Source organism: Fusarium phalaenopsidis (genome assembly GCF_050370095.1).
Source record: "Fusarium phalaenopsidis strain FUZ10S chromosome Unknown contig_32298, whole genome shotgun sequence".
NCBI classification, from domain to species: domain Eukaryota; kingdom Fungi; phylum Ascomycota; class Sordariomycetes; order Hypocreales; family Nectriaceae; genus Fusarium; species Fusarium phalaenopsidis.
Window position 1 is genome coordinate 1,089,079 of NW_028145407.1, and position 13,452 is coordinate 1,102,530.

The window sequence follows — 13,452 nt, forward strand, 5'->3', positions numbered from 1 at the left end:
GGAGGATAGCTGCTAGCTTGGCGGTCTAATCGCCAACTCTTGATGCAAGCAGCTTGGCCTCTTTCTGGTGGTAAGAAACACGACTTTCTCTAACAACACACAATGGACCCGATTCTATTGAAACCCCAACAGTCGCACAACGGGTTCGAGGTAGGTGCGAGTTTCGCAGCAACTAACCTGACAGGATGGTTTGATCGGATGCACACGACTGCACACGCCTTTGGACCATGACCCCCTTTCGCCATCGACAGCATGGCGATTTGTTTTTCTTGATTCCATACCCGTCTGCGATGATGGGTTTCGTCGATACCCCTTCCCCTTCCCTTTCCGAATTAGTAGTTCAGCAAAATAACAGGCGAGTCTGGCCGGTAAGAGACAACGGATAGTTTGGTCTTGTACGATACGGTTCACGGGATGGAATGGGGCGTTGGTGGCTGGGCTGGAGACAAAACTCTGCGGAAGCTACGGGATACTCTGTTGGAGGCTGCTGTGGGTGGCCAAGGGTTGGTTGGGATGGGCAGCGTTCCTGTTGCGGATCTAACTTGTAGATGGGACTTGCAGGAGCACAACCCGGTGTTTCTAACCACTTCCTTTCTATATAGGTTGATCTTGAGGAGGATGTTCTGGGCTTGGGAAGCCGTCAATTTGAGCAAGTAGCCAACAGTCATGGAAAGGAGGGGAGTGGGATCCAATACCGAGGATCCCGCCCCTTGCTTTCGACATCTAATTGATTTACCTTGACTAGCAATGCCCCTGAAGGACTTGTCTTTTGGTAGATATGAACGAATGGATGTCTAAGATGGGAATCTGGGTCAATCTCCTATTTGCCCAGACCGGTTGGCAGATGTCGTGTAACGAGGCAGCAAAAAGCTTGGCTGTAAGACGTGGGTAGCAGTTCTTCTGACAGCAGACAGGGGTCGCGGGTGACGACTGAGAGATCGGTCCTGACTGAGGTGACCCTCGACTAGGATCCTTCCAGCCCAGCACTCGGAAGACCAAGAGACAAGGCCATGGATGCTCCCGGTGTGGCTGACGTTGAGGCTGACTGGTTTGCTGACAGTGGAGGCTGGGCGTCTATAGAAGCAGCCTCCTCCATCTGCAAAGTGGTTGGAAGTGAGCTGACGCTGGGGAGGAATGGAGTCAATTGCGATGGGTCGGCAATACAAGGCTCCAGACAAGGCATGGGCCCAAGAGTGAGCACTGTTACGTATGTGGTATCCAGTCGTCCGGATGTACATATCGAGCCTGTGGTGTCTCGACCGGAGGTATTGGAAGGGAAGGATCCCTGGTCTTAAGCGCTAGCCGCGTCGATCAGGGACATGATGAAGATAGCTGGCCTCAAGTCAAACTCGGCACCATCACGTGTGTGTCTGGAAACTGCCAGTTTTGCATACAGTAGAGCAATACCGAGTTTTGAGGTTATTCATGATTGAGAGAATTCGGTTGAGGTGGCGTTGGGAGGCGTTCTCGACCGTCTTGGTGCTTTTCAATAGCTCGCTGTAAGTGATGCAGCTGAGGACGGCACCACCGAGTACGGTTGCTAAAAAAAAAAAAAAAAAAAAAGTATGGAAAAAAAAGTAAGCTGCCCGCTGAGAGACACCCGTGTTGGATCTGCTCCTGGGGCTGCTGACGCGGACACGAGGACAGTTTTCAGCGGGCCATAGCGAGAATGCAGGCTTGGGGGGCGAACGGGAAAAGGTGTGGCGGTGCTGTTCGGCAAGGGCGCCAGCGAGAGAGAGAAAAGAGACAGAGACAAAGAGGGAGCTTCCAAAGGCTTGTGAAGAAAGCAAGGGGGTCATCGCGATGGATGGAAAGAAAGATGAGTTGGATGCCAAGGGATGAGCCCCCTTGAATGAAACGCCAAAGGGAGCTAAGTCATATATAAAGGACAAACTGCCTGACGACGCGTCAAGGCCAATTTCACGAGAGATGGCAGCTCTCTGGTTGATGAGATAGGTAGTTAAAACGTCTGCCTGGAGATGAGATGAAGTAAATGGCGTGTCTGTGATAAGCAACCTGGTGGTGGATTTTGAGTGTGATTCTCCTGCATCGAGCGTCTGATGTACAAGTTTTTTCTTGCGTGTGTCGACATTAGTTCAGGGGCGAGGATGGACCACTCGCTCCCTCGATTGAGGATCCTATCCCGTCTGAGCTGAGCCTCGGCCTCGGAAGCCCGCAATCTTGAAGAGTCCGGGAGAAGCGTGTGATGGATGATCTTGGAAGGTGATGAACGATTGGCTGATGATGATGATAATGTTGCAGCAGGCAAGTTGTTTGCGTTGGGCATTTGCGTGTCCGCACGAGGTTTCATGTCGAGGCGTTTGGTGTTTCCTGCTTCCATTTGGCACCTTCCCTTTGTCATGAATCATGCCTGAGGCTGGCCATGTATCAGTCAAGCCCACCACCAAGAACACCTGCCCATGGAAGGAGCAGTTGGAACTGGGCCTGCCCTCCTCTGGGAAAAAAAAACAGGGTCCACCGCATCACGGCTCCACCCTCACAGCTGGCGGGTCCCCTAACGCCAGGGACGCCAGGGGGCCGTGTTCCACCCAGTGCTGGCGCCCTCTGAAACCTGAGGTCGGGTCCAGTGGTGGTGAACTTTGATCCCCCCAGTCCTGGGAGTAGGGACGGTACTTGCGAGACCACTGAGAGGTGCCCTATAACTCACTGTGACTGATGTACCTCGACTCCCCGGAACCCAGCCTCTCACACTTCATGTCCCACACACCACTCTCCATTTCTTGGGCTTTACTGGCCCGGCCGTGATTTTTGCCCTTGTCAGGCTCTGTCTGCTCTGCCTCTCTGGCCAAGGTCGCTAGCTTGAGAGACTGTCCGTCCAGCTGCCTCCCGCCTCGTGTTTCTTTTCCTTCAGGCCCCCCCTGGTCTGGTCTGGCTCCTCCCCCGAACCTTCTCCCACACGAACACGCCAACCCAACATCCACCATCAGCAAACCTACCGATCTTCGATAAACCAGCCAAGCTGTCCCTTTTCTCACTCCCCCTGCCTTTTCCGATTATTACTGCTTGCCGCTGCGCATCACGAGCCTCTCTCGTTTGGCCTGCACTAGACGACATTGACGATTCCTCCTTCGACGAGAATTTACGAACTTGACCACGAGTCGACGAGACACGTCAATCGATCCATCCCCCCGTCGTCGCAAAGAGACCAGCTGCATTAGACATCAACCTCCTCCACTGGTCTTCGACTCTTTGATCTACCACCACCGAGTTACCGACGACCACGACGAACAATCAATCACCAACGAGTTAGACAATCCTCTTGATGCCTCTGCAATAAACCTCGGCCTTTGTTCTGTGTCGCCTCTCGTTTCAACACTCGTTTCTGCACTTAACCGGCCTTCTCGCCCGGTGCGAGCCATCGCCGACCTTTAACGATCCTTCTCGTTCGCCTTCTCCGGCCCGGCGCACTACGTCCAGGCCTCCTTCCAACCATTATTCTAGGCGCATTAGGGAGTACTTGCAGTTGGTCGTCTCTGCGCGCTTGTCGCTGTTGTGCGCTAGCTATACATCATGATTGAGGACAAGTACGTCGCGTCCCACCTTCGTGGCCTTACTCCCTTGAGATCACGTTTGTTCGGGCCTTTGTTATAGCCCGACTCTCCTGTACCGATTCCAATGCTGACATTGTCTCACCAGGTATATCGGCCTGGCTCTTGCCATGGCTTCGGCTCTTGCCATTGGTGAGTGAACCCTTCGATCTGAATCTAGGCGCGCCGCAGCTGACAGTCGCCAGGAACAAGTTTCGTTATTACAAAAAAGGTCCGTCTACCAGCTACCGCATCCGAACGCGCCCACCAATCTCGATGATACTCGGCACAATCTAGGCGCTTTCTGCTCGGCGGCGTGCTGACTAGGCAATAGGGATTGAATCAAGCGGAAGAGCGACATGGCTTTGAGGGCGATGGATATGTATATCTGCGTAATCCCCTGTGGTGGGCTGGTATTGCGACTCGTGAGTGTCTCCTATTTGCGTCGAGGCTGACGGCTGTGCTGACTGAAGATTAGTTGGTCTTGGAGAAGTCTGCAACTTTGCCGCATACGCTTTTGCCCCTGCTATCCTCGTCACCCCTCTTGGAGCTCTGAGTGTGCTCATCGGTGCCGTGCTTGGATCTTACTTTCTCAATGAGGAGCTGGGAACACTAGGCAAGCTCGGTAGCGCCATCTGCTTGATTGGAGCTGTTGTTATCGTCCTCCATGCGCCTCCAGACGAGGAGATTGAGACGATTGACCAAATTCTACACTATGCTATCCAGCCTGGTGAGTCAACTACAGGGACTTGGGGTAGGCTGCAATAAACTGACATGCCTAGGCTTCCTTCTCTACGCCATCGCTGTTGTCGCATTTGCCGTCTTTATGATCTACAAGATTGCCCCCGTCTACGGCAGGAGGAACGCCCTCATCTACCTCTCTATCTGCTCTACCGTCGGATCAATCTCCGTCATGTCTGTCAAGGCTTTCGGTATTGCTCTGAAGCTTACCTTTGCTGGTCACAACCAGTTCACCCACCCTTCGACCTACGTCTTCATGATCCTTACAGCCGTCTGCATTTTGACACAGATGAACTACTTCAACAAGGCCCTGGCTTGCTTCCCCACCAATATGTGAGTGAAAACTCTATACATGATGTGAACTCTACTGACGGGCATGCTAGTGTGAACCCTCTTTACTACGTCACATTTACCACCGCCACTCTTTGCGCCTCCTTCATCCTCTTCAGCGGATTCAACACGACCGACCCCACAAACACACTCTCCTTAATTTGTGGATTCCTGACCACGTTCACCGGCGTCTACCTCCTCAACCTCTCGAGAGGCGACCCCCACGGCCACAAGCTGGTTGCCGGACGAGGAGGAAGCGATGCCACGGGTACGGACATGGTATCTGGCCTACAGACTCGTCTGAGCATGTCAGCGAGAAGGAGCGCCGACCCGTCCCGCCACAGCATGAGCAGCCAGCATGGAGACCGACAAGGTCTCATTCGCGCATACGACGAAGAAGAGGCTGCAGGTTTTGGTCTGACGGACCTCGCTGAGGACAGCGACGATGAAATGCGACATGCCAACGGCAATGGAAACGGCAAGGCACGCTATGGTGATAGCATTGAGCTCGACAACCGGAACAAGTCTGGTGATAGGTAATACAAGGCCAAGGCGTTCGACTCAGCATAAGAATAAGAGCCCCTCGAGGGTATTCCTCCTGGGGCTCTGCCGCTATTTTCCATCTTGTTTTATCATCTACCGAGAAGGGCATTGTACATTTCCGAAACCATTTGACCGGGGCATTTCTCTCGGAGCATGGGTAGATGCATTCATGGACGATACACTGCTACGCAGCGGCATGCGAAGGTGCTGGTGCCACCACCGTTTTTGCGGACGGGGTCGGGGCAGGACGAGATGTATTGTTTATCATTACTGGAGTATTACGGGCACACGGTCTTGGGCGGCGTTGGCGGAATTTGTATCGGGTCTAAGAGCACGTCCTCGTTGTACGATACCGAAGGAGCATGAGCTATTGGGGAGTCAAGGGGGTTGTGACGGAAGACCCTTTTCTACGGGGTCTTGGACAGTCAATGTTTATACTACTACTTGGAGGGCGGAGAACGCAGCGAGCACGACCGCAGCAAGAATGTCAGGGCACACGAATGGTTGGGATTGTAGATTTTTGTTTTCAAGTCGCAGGGCTTCCTGGGGAGGGGAGGGGACTGAGGATGTGATATCCCCCTCAGTCTTGAATTTGATGAAAAGACGGAGAGCGAAGAAGTACTATAGATGAAGAATTATCACGATCAAGCAAGATGCAAGATGGCAGAAGAATATACGTGAAGTCGAATGGTTGGTTGAAGCGGTTAGCTTGGGTAGGTAGTCATTCAGGAGTTGACGGAGTAAGGATTTGCCGGAATCCAGGCCACCCAAGGATGGATGGAGCCTCGACGGGACACTGGTCTCAACACAGCACACACAAATACACCCAGTCAAGCAAAGAATTGGTAGACAGAAGACACGTCTCGCACGCGTCTTCGTAATCTTCGGGTCTCATTTTTTGTTTTATGCTTTGCCTACCATTACAAGCAAGAATGAAACCGTCCGTGCCCTTAGCAGATGCAAATGATCAATTGACGCCTGAGTAGACCTCTCCGTCCCTCATCCCTTGGATCTCCCATCTCCCCTCATCTGGTTTTGATGGCTTTTCCCAGCCAGGGGCTTAGGTTCCCTATTGCTCAGCAGCAGGCTGGGCCTCCTCAGCACCCTCCTCCTCGGCCACCCGAGCGTCCTGAGCGGCCTGGGCCTGGGCGGCCTTAGCACCGTAGTCCTGGCTCACGGGCTGGAGAACAGCCTGCTCCTCCTTGGGCTCGATGATGGTGACGGCGTCGGGGAGAGTCTTCTGGGGACCGGCCTTGCCCTCGGGGTCGGAGCCGCGCATGATCTTGACCTTGATACCCAGGACACCCTGTCGGAGGAGGACGTGGCGGGTAGCAGAGTCGATGAAGTCCTTGGCGGGCTGACCAGAGTGGATCATGAAGCCGTCGGTGAACTTCATGGACTTGGCACGGGCAGCACGGAGCTTGCCAGAGACGACAACCTCGCAACCCTTGGCGCCAGACTCCATGATGAAGCGGAGGACACCATAGCAGGCACGTCGGACGGCGAGACCGTTGAGGAGCTTGTAGCGGAGGGACTCGCACTGGGCGACGGCGGAGAGACCACGGTTCTGGACCTTGGCGGCGTAGAGGGAGACGGAGTTCTCGGGGAACTTGAATCGCTTCTGGATGAGCGAGGTGAGCTCGCGGATGCGGCGGCCCTGCTCGCCGAGGACCTCCTGGGTGTGGGTGGCTCGGATGATGATGTCGGTGACAGTGGGGGTGACGCGGACCTCGACGCCGGAGTAGCCCTCCTCAGCGAGCTCGCGCTGGAAGAACTCGTTGAGCTCAGCGTAGAAGACACCGTCAGCGACGAACTTTCTCCGCTTGGAGCTGGAAGGGAGAAGAAAGTCAGCATCAATTCGTGTGCGAGCTTTGGCGGGGTGATGGCGACGGCGATATCGACGACACACAACGACTGCGCAATTCAGCAGAGGGCAGGGCACAACTCACATCTGAGAACCGGGGTGAGCCATCTTGAATTGTAAGACTTGGTGTCGAAGGACTTTGTCTTCTTTGTCTGTTGGCGAGCAGAGGGTTGGGGTCGGGCTGAAGAGAAAGATTCGCGATCCTGGGACTGGAGGTGGATTTGGCGAAGCCTCGCTCACTCACAACGTTTGTTCGGCCCTCTCTCAATTTTTTGGTGTGGGTTGAGCCCTAAATCTGGCAAGCGGGCACTGAGCGCACAAGTCTCCCGATTGGGTAAGGCGGACCCTAAAATGCTGCCGGGGGTGCGAGTCGATGACACGGAGCTCGGGGAAACAATTACACGGAATCCAACTTCCATTCCCATCATCCCTGCCCGCATCTGCCCAGACAGTTCCCAGCGCTAGGGCCACCTTCCCTGACGTCTACCCCCGTGGCTGGTGAGCCCCGCGCTAGAGGCTAGAGGCAGGCGTCAGTCTCTGTGGCTTGTGATGGATGATGGACCAACCTCACCTCAGCTTGGACCTGACTGGACTTGTTAAACTTGCAGGCGCCCAACTCTTCACTGACGGGGAGATCCAACTTTGGCTCGACGCGAGGACAAAGTCTCTTCTTGTCTCTTTTTTCTTATTCTTCGATAAACTTTGACTCTCCCCTCTACATGAATATGCCAGAGCCCGCTCTATAGCTGTCTTGTCCTCCGGTCGTTCCGCCGCCATTCTTGTCTGCTCGTCTCCTGCCAGCCCCGCGGCCACGAGCTATTCGTATCGCATCGACTCGGACGCCGAGCTCCCTTTGCGGCTCCATTTCTGGCTTGCCCATATCGATCCGCGTGTGCTCTCCCGAGGAGCACAGTTTGTATATGATAAACGAACTTTATTTCACTTGGAAGATTCCCCGCTACGACTTGTAACCCATCTTTCTGGAGACGCTCTCCGCAGTTGGCCAAGATGGAGGCTCGAAAGGTACGCGTGACCGTTCTCCTTTAGCGTTTTCCTTTTTTGATGTCACGACTATTTCTTGACGTCGCCCTTCACCTTTCTAACAAAGTGTGCAGATCATCGAAGGCGTGCAGGGCATCTACGGCGGCCAGATGACCCACGGCACTTTGCGCCTGACCGACTTCCACCTTGTCTTCTGTGCACCTATCGACCAGTCTCAGGCTGCCGACCCTGCAGCTCCCTCATCACAAAAGCCTTCTGGGGGGCATCCCAAGGTTCGAGAGCGATGGATTACGTACCCGATGCTCTGCTACTGCGCCCTCCGGCCCGTTCCTCCTGGGTCTCGGCAAGCCCCATCGATCCGCATTCGATGCCGCGACTTCACATTCGTAACCTTCAACTTTACCGACAGCAACGTCGCACGCGATACGTTTGAGTTTATCAAAACTCGAACTTGCAAGCTCGGAACGGTAGAGAAGCTGTACGCTTTCAGTCATAAGCCACTGAGGAATGAGCGGGACATTAACGGCTGGTCATTCTACGATCCCAAGGCGGAGTTCCGACGGCAGGGGATCAGCGAGAAGCTACCCGACAGGGGCTGGAGAATCACGCATATCAACAAGGACTACACTTTTTGCGACACCTATCCCGCACTCTTGGTTGTTCCATCCAACATCTCGGATAACGTACTCAAATATGCTAGGGAGTTCCGCTCCAGGAACCGTATACCGGCGCTATCATATATTCACCCAATCAACAACTGCACCATTACTCGAAGCTCGCAACCTCTCTCAGGAATCACCAGGAAAACGAATGTTCAAGATGAGAAGTTGGTGGCGGCATCATTCTCTGCTTGGATGCCTGGTGGCTCTGGGGATTCTACACCTTTGTCGAGCCAGGCTGATGTATCCATCGGAGGCTCCTCACTGAACCCAGAGCTCTCCGAAACAGAGCGTTATGAGGACGAGCTCATCTCCAAATCGGCAGCGGTGTTTGACTCCAACGGGAAGCGTCAAGTGTATGGTGCCCAGCAGTACAACTTGATTGTAGATGCTCGCCCAACCATCAACGCCATGGTCAATCAGGTCCAGGGGATGGGCTCAGAAAACATGGACAAGTACAAGTCCGCCCAGAAGATTTTCCTTAGTATCGAGAATATTCACGTCATGCGAAATTCCCTCAACAAGGTCGTCGACGCCCTGAAGGACGCCGACATCTCACCTCTGCCACCGAACAGAGAGCTACTTCACCAGAGCGGTTGGCTACGGCACATCCACAATGTTCTAGACGGCTCGGCTATCATCACGAGACAGATTGGTATCAACCACTCCAATGTCCTCATCCATTGCTCAGATGGCTGGGATCGCACAAGTCAGCTCAGCGCCCTGGCCCAAATCATGCTGGACCCTTACTACCGTACCATCGAGGGCTTTATTGTCCTCGTAGAGAAAGACTGGCTCTCATTTGGCCACATGTTTAGGCTAAGATCTGGCCATTTGAACCACGAGGACTGGTTCACGGTCCAGAAGGACGCATTTGCTGGTGCCAAGGTCCAGCCAGGAGAGAATGATGGCAGGGCCGATGCCTTCCAGAATGTTCTCAGCGGCGCAAAACGGTTCTTCAACCAGAACAAGGAAGATCCAGACTTGGCTGCCGTTAGTGAGACGGCCTCTGGAAAGATCGTCGATGATGAAGCAACGACCCCAAAGATGGTCAGCCCCGTCTTCCATCAGTTCCTCGACTGCACCTACCAGCTTATCCGCCAGAACAAGACACGTTTCGAGTTCAATGAGCGGTTCTTGCGTCGTCTCCTATATCACCTATATTCGTGCCAATACGGTACTTTCCTCTTCAACAGTGAGAAGCAAAGACATGACGCCCGGGCTGCTGAACGGACTTCGTCTGTCTGGGACTACTTCCTCTGTCGGAAACCCGAGTTCACAAATCCCGATTATGACCCCACCGTTGATGATCACATCAAGGGCAAGGAGAGGATTATCTTGCCACGCCTTAAGGAGATTAGATGGTGGCATCAAGTGTTCGGTAGGACCGAAGACGAGATGAATGGCGCGTTGAATGCCGCTGCTGCTGCCGAAACGGACCGCCAAACCGCCATATCAAATCTCCAGTATCCCAGCGTCATCCAGGCCGAGGAGGATCCCAGGACCTCAACCTCAAGCTCCAAGTCAATCTCCGGGCCTCCTTCTGTGCTGACTGGGGTTGAGACAGCACACGAGGCCTTGACTCCTCAAGCACGACGTTCACCGATACAGCGGAGCGCATCTGCTGAACCTAGCGCTAACGCCTTTGCTACCATCCGAGACGGCATCGCAGGTCTCAACCTAGGGAAAGGAATGCTGGCTCAGTTAGCCCATGCTTCCGACCCTTCGCCATCGAGCACAGCCCCCGCGCCCACTCGTAGCGACCAGGAGCTGCGCGAGATGACATAGGAGGTCATGTTTCCGGAGTTTGACTCTGTTCCATATAAGATCGTCGAGACCCATGAATCCGTACGATATAATTGCCCCCGACTTCGCAGCGTGACACCAGTGCTGCCACTCTTGAAGACAGACTCCGATATAAATTCGGACCGGTGGAGCTTCCGCAGCGTGCCAAGCGATCTCGGCGACGAGTGGCAGAACATGCAGCAACGCGAAGCTGAATCTCCGGATTCCTCCATCGGGGGGGGTCTTCCTAAGAGCGGCAAACCGAGTTTGGAGCCGGATGCGTGCTGCCACACCCCTGGAGTACCACAGCCCTCCTCCGAGATGAGTCTGAGGGCAACATCGGATGATACGAGTATTCAGCGCCCAAGGTCAAGTCAGAGCCTCATGCGGGTTCCATCGTGAATCCTCACACCACCTTGGCCGTCTCTAGCTGGCGTTCTTGTTGGCCTTTCTTTTCGTAGCGGTAGTCTTGAGCCTTTGGGTTATGGCGTTCAGCATTGTTGGGCAAGGTTTTGTGGGAGGCTGCATGATTCGCGGGTGGGCACAGGTTGGTGGATGATTAGACGCATCAATCGACCCCTATCTCAGGGGGTGTATCCAGTTCATCTTGCACAGCGTGAATAGGACCTTTGACTCCGTCCGTGGATGCGTGGCGGTTGTCTTGATGTCATTTCTCTTTGTAGTTTTTGTCTATCTCGTAACGTCGTCCCAAGCGTGGAAACGTCCCTTTTCTACATGTCGATTCGTATCCTCTCTCTTGGTCTTTTCGAGCTTCAACTATCCTCCTCTAGATCGACTCGACCTCCCGTTCACCTTCTCTTGCCCTCACGTTTTACACTCCCTCAAATGCGGACCTCTTACAAGAAGACCTCGAGGTTGATCTCGAGAGTGCTGACAGGGTATCTATTCAAGGTCAGTATAGGTTATGTGTCTCAAGTTGGTGTCAGGGGCTCACCTCAAATCAAACTTCTCCAGTACGGTAGGGTGCAAGATACCGAACTCTCCGATACGCCTCTCCTTTCCGCCAAGACGAAGGTACACGGAAGCAGCGTGACCAGCGAAGAAGGTGGCATCATCGAGCTCCTCGATCCAGTAACCATCGGGCCTGGTAGGGTTCTCCTTCACATCAAAATCGACACTCTTACCAACCAGACCCTCCTCATGGGTGATGAAAGCTGTGCGGAGCATGAGCAGCACACGATCGAGGAGGCCGTGGACCACCTCGAAACCGCTCGTCCGGCCGTACCAGGCAGCGGCAAAGTGTCGCTCGTTGCGGGCCTTGCGCTCCTGGGACTCGTCCTTGAAGACGACATCAGAAACCTCAAAGATCTTCATAGGCACGCTGTGGCCCTTGTTCTCACGGATGGTCTTGAGAAGACCGGGAAGAAGTGTTGACCGCACGACCTGGTACTCGGCAGTCTTGGGGTTGGCGAGACGGACAACGGTGTTTCCGTCATCCTTTCGGTTGAGCCAAGCAAAGTTCTCGTCGTGGCTGCACAGAATCAGGGGCATGACTTCGCTCCAGCCGGCCATGGCGGCCTCGGTGCGGATAATGTCGCTGAGCTTGTTGACCATCAAGGGAGCACCAACAGTGGCACTCCGGGTAGGGGCAGTACGGGGAAGGTTGTTGTAGCCGTAGCACACAGCAAGATCTTCCATGACGTCGCATTGGTGAAGGACATCAGCTCGGGTAGGGGGGATAGCAACCTCGAGAATGTTGGAGTCTTTGGTGGAGGGTGTGCAGATGTAGGCCATCTTGGAGAGAAGCTTGCACAGGCTCTCGGGGGATTCACTGAGGCCAGTGCAGCTGTTGAGGTAGTCGATCTCGACCTCGGCCACTCGCGGCTTCAGAGTAGGGGTCACGCGGGTGAGGTTGTTGTGCTCGGAGATGATCTGGACGGGCTCAATGGTGAAGGGCTCGGCGCAATACGTGGAGAACATGGTGACCATGATGTCGGTGACAATCTCGAGCTTGGTAAGGTCGGTGGCAGTGATCTCCATGAAGACGTTGGTGGTGTCGAGGGTGATCTTGGAGTGGTCGCCGTTGATAATGGGAGGAAGGGAGCCGACAATGCGGTTGGAGTCATAGATGACAGGGTAGACGGGGGAGTCGCGGATGATATGGAGGAAGCGACCCAGATGCTTGTCGTTCTCGTAGAAGGTCATCAACTCGGCAGAGTCCATCTCCTTGGTCTGGTTGAGGGGGATGAACTTGATGTCCTTGGGAGGGAGGGCCTCGTATGTGAAGGGGCCCTGAAGTGTGTCGTAGTCATGAGTACCAATCGAGACGAGGGTTCGATTGCGGGCGAGGTTCTGGTGAAGCTTGTCTTGTAGGGCGATGAAGGACTCGTAGCGGTCCTTGTCGAACTTGACATTGCGGAGGATGGCGCCAGAAACGTACGGCCGGACTTGCTCAACTTCGGGCAGGACGGTAATGCTCTCTAGCTTTCCACTCGGGGGCTCAACGAGGCGGTAGTTGGGCGCCTCGATACGGTCACGGAAGATGTTGAGGTTCAGGGCAATGCCCTCGAAGCAGAGCATGTCATATCGGTTGGCGGGAATCTCGATCTTGAGCTGCGGGGGCTCCTGCTCGCCGTTGACGATGGGACGGTCGTCATTCTCGGTATCCTCGTCTAGCTCGATGCCGAATTCGAAGCAGAGATCTTCGAATTCCTCGGTCGTGAATCTATTTTAGGCGCAAAAAGTTGGTCAGCACAACAGTCGGGCGCGAGCTTGGGCGAGGTCGGAGTGGTGATGGTGGGGGGACAAGAAGGAGGGGCATTCGCACTTTTGACCGAGGGCTTCGTAAAGCTTGTACTTGTCGACGGAAATGGTAGGCATGATGAGATGAAGCGGGAGGGCTCAGCGGCGTGTCCTCTGGCCGATATTCCTTTGTCCGGTGAATTGGAGGCAAGAGGTGGGCTTCCGTCGAGCGTGGGACGTGGGCTTGAGGCGTGGATTGCACTGAGTCACAGGAAAT

At 54.4% G+C, this 13,452-nt stretch overlaps 4 protein-coding genes across 4 annotated transcripts; 2 read left to right on the top strand and 2 right to left on the bottom strand.

Annotated features, from left to right (window-relative positions):
* Positions 1 to 3,531: 3,531 nt before the first annotated feature.
* On the top strand, positions 3,532 to 5,159 carry LRP88_06916 (magnesium transporter NIPA-domain-containing protein; the record flags this gene model as incomplete). The annotated part of the gene is made up of 7 exons (XM_083243453.1): positions 3,532 to 3,545; positions 3,658 to 3,701; positions 3,755 to 3,780; positions 3,883 to 3,973; positions 4,027 to 4,278; positions 4,331 to 4,622; positions 4,673 to 5,159. The coding sequence occupies 7 exons, from the start codon at positions 3,532 to 3,534 to the stop codon at positions 5,157 to 5,159; spliced, it is 1,206 nt and encodes a 401-aa protein (XP_083100677.1).
* A 1,072-nt stretch (positions 5,160 to 6,231) lies between these two features.
* LRP88_06917 (40S ribosomal protein uS3) lies at positions 6,232 to 7,134 on the bottom strand (the record flags this gene model as incomplete). Its single annotated transcript, XM_083243454.1, has 2 exons — positions 6,232 to 6,991; positions 7,112 to 7,134. The coding sequence occupies 2 exons, from the start codon at positions 7,132 to 7,134 to the stop codon at positions 6,232 to 6,234; spliced, it is 783 nt and encodes a 260-aa protein (XP_083100678.1).
* Positions 7,135 to 8,034: 900 nt separating this feature from the next.
* On the top strand, positions 8,035 to 10,475 carry LRP88_06918 (phosphatidylinositol-3-phosphatase YMR1; the record flags this gene model as incomplete). Its single annotated transcript, XM_083243455.1, has 2 exons — positions 8,035 to 8,049; positions 8,142 to 10,475. The coding sequence occupies 2 exons, from the start codon at positions 8,035 to 8,037 to the stop codon at positions 10,473 to 10,475; spliced, it is 2,349 nt and encodes a 782-aa protein (XP_083100679.1).
* Positions 10,476 to 11,329: 854 nt separating this feature from the next.
* LRP88_06919 (phenylalanine--tRNA ligase subunit beta) lies at positions 11,330 to 13,313 on the bottom strand (the record flags this gene model as incomplete). The annotated part of the gene is made up of 3 exons (XM_083243456.1): positions 11,330 to 11,375; positions 11,428 to 13,158; positions 13,240 to 13,313. The coding sequence occupies 3 exons, from the start codon at positions 13,311 to 13,313 to the stop codon at positions 11,330 to 11,332; spliced, it is 1,851 nt and encodes a 616-aa protein (XP_083100680.1).
* Between the last annotated feature and the right edge of the window lie 139 nt (positions 13,314 to 13,452).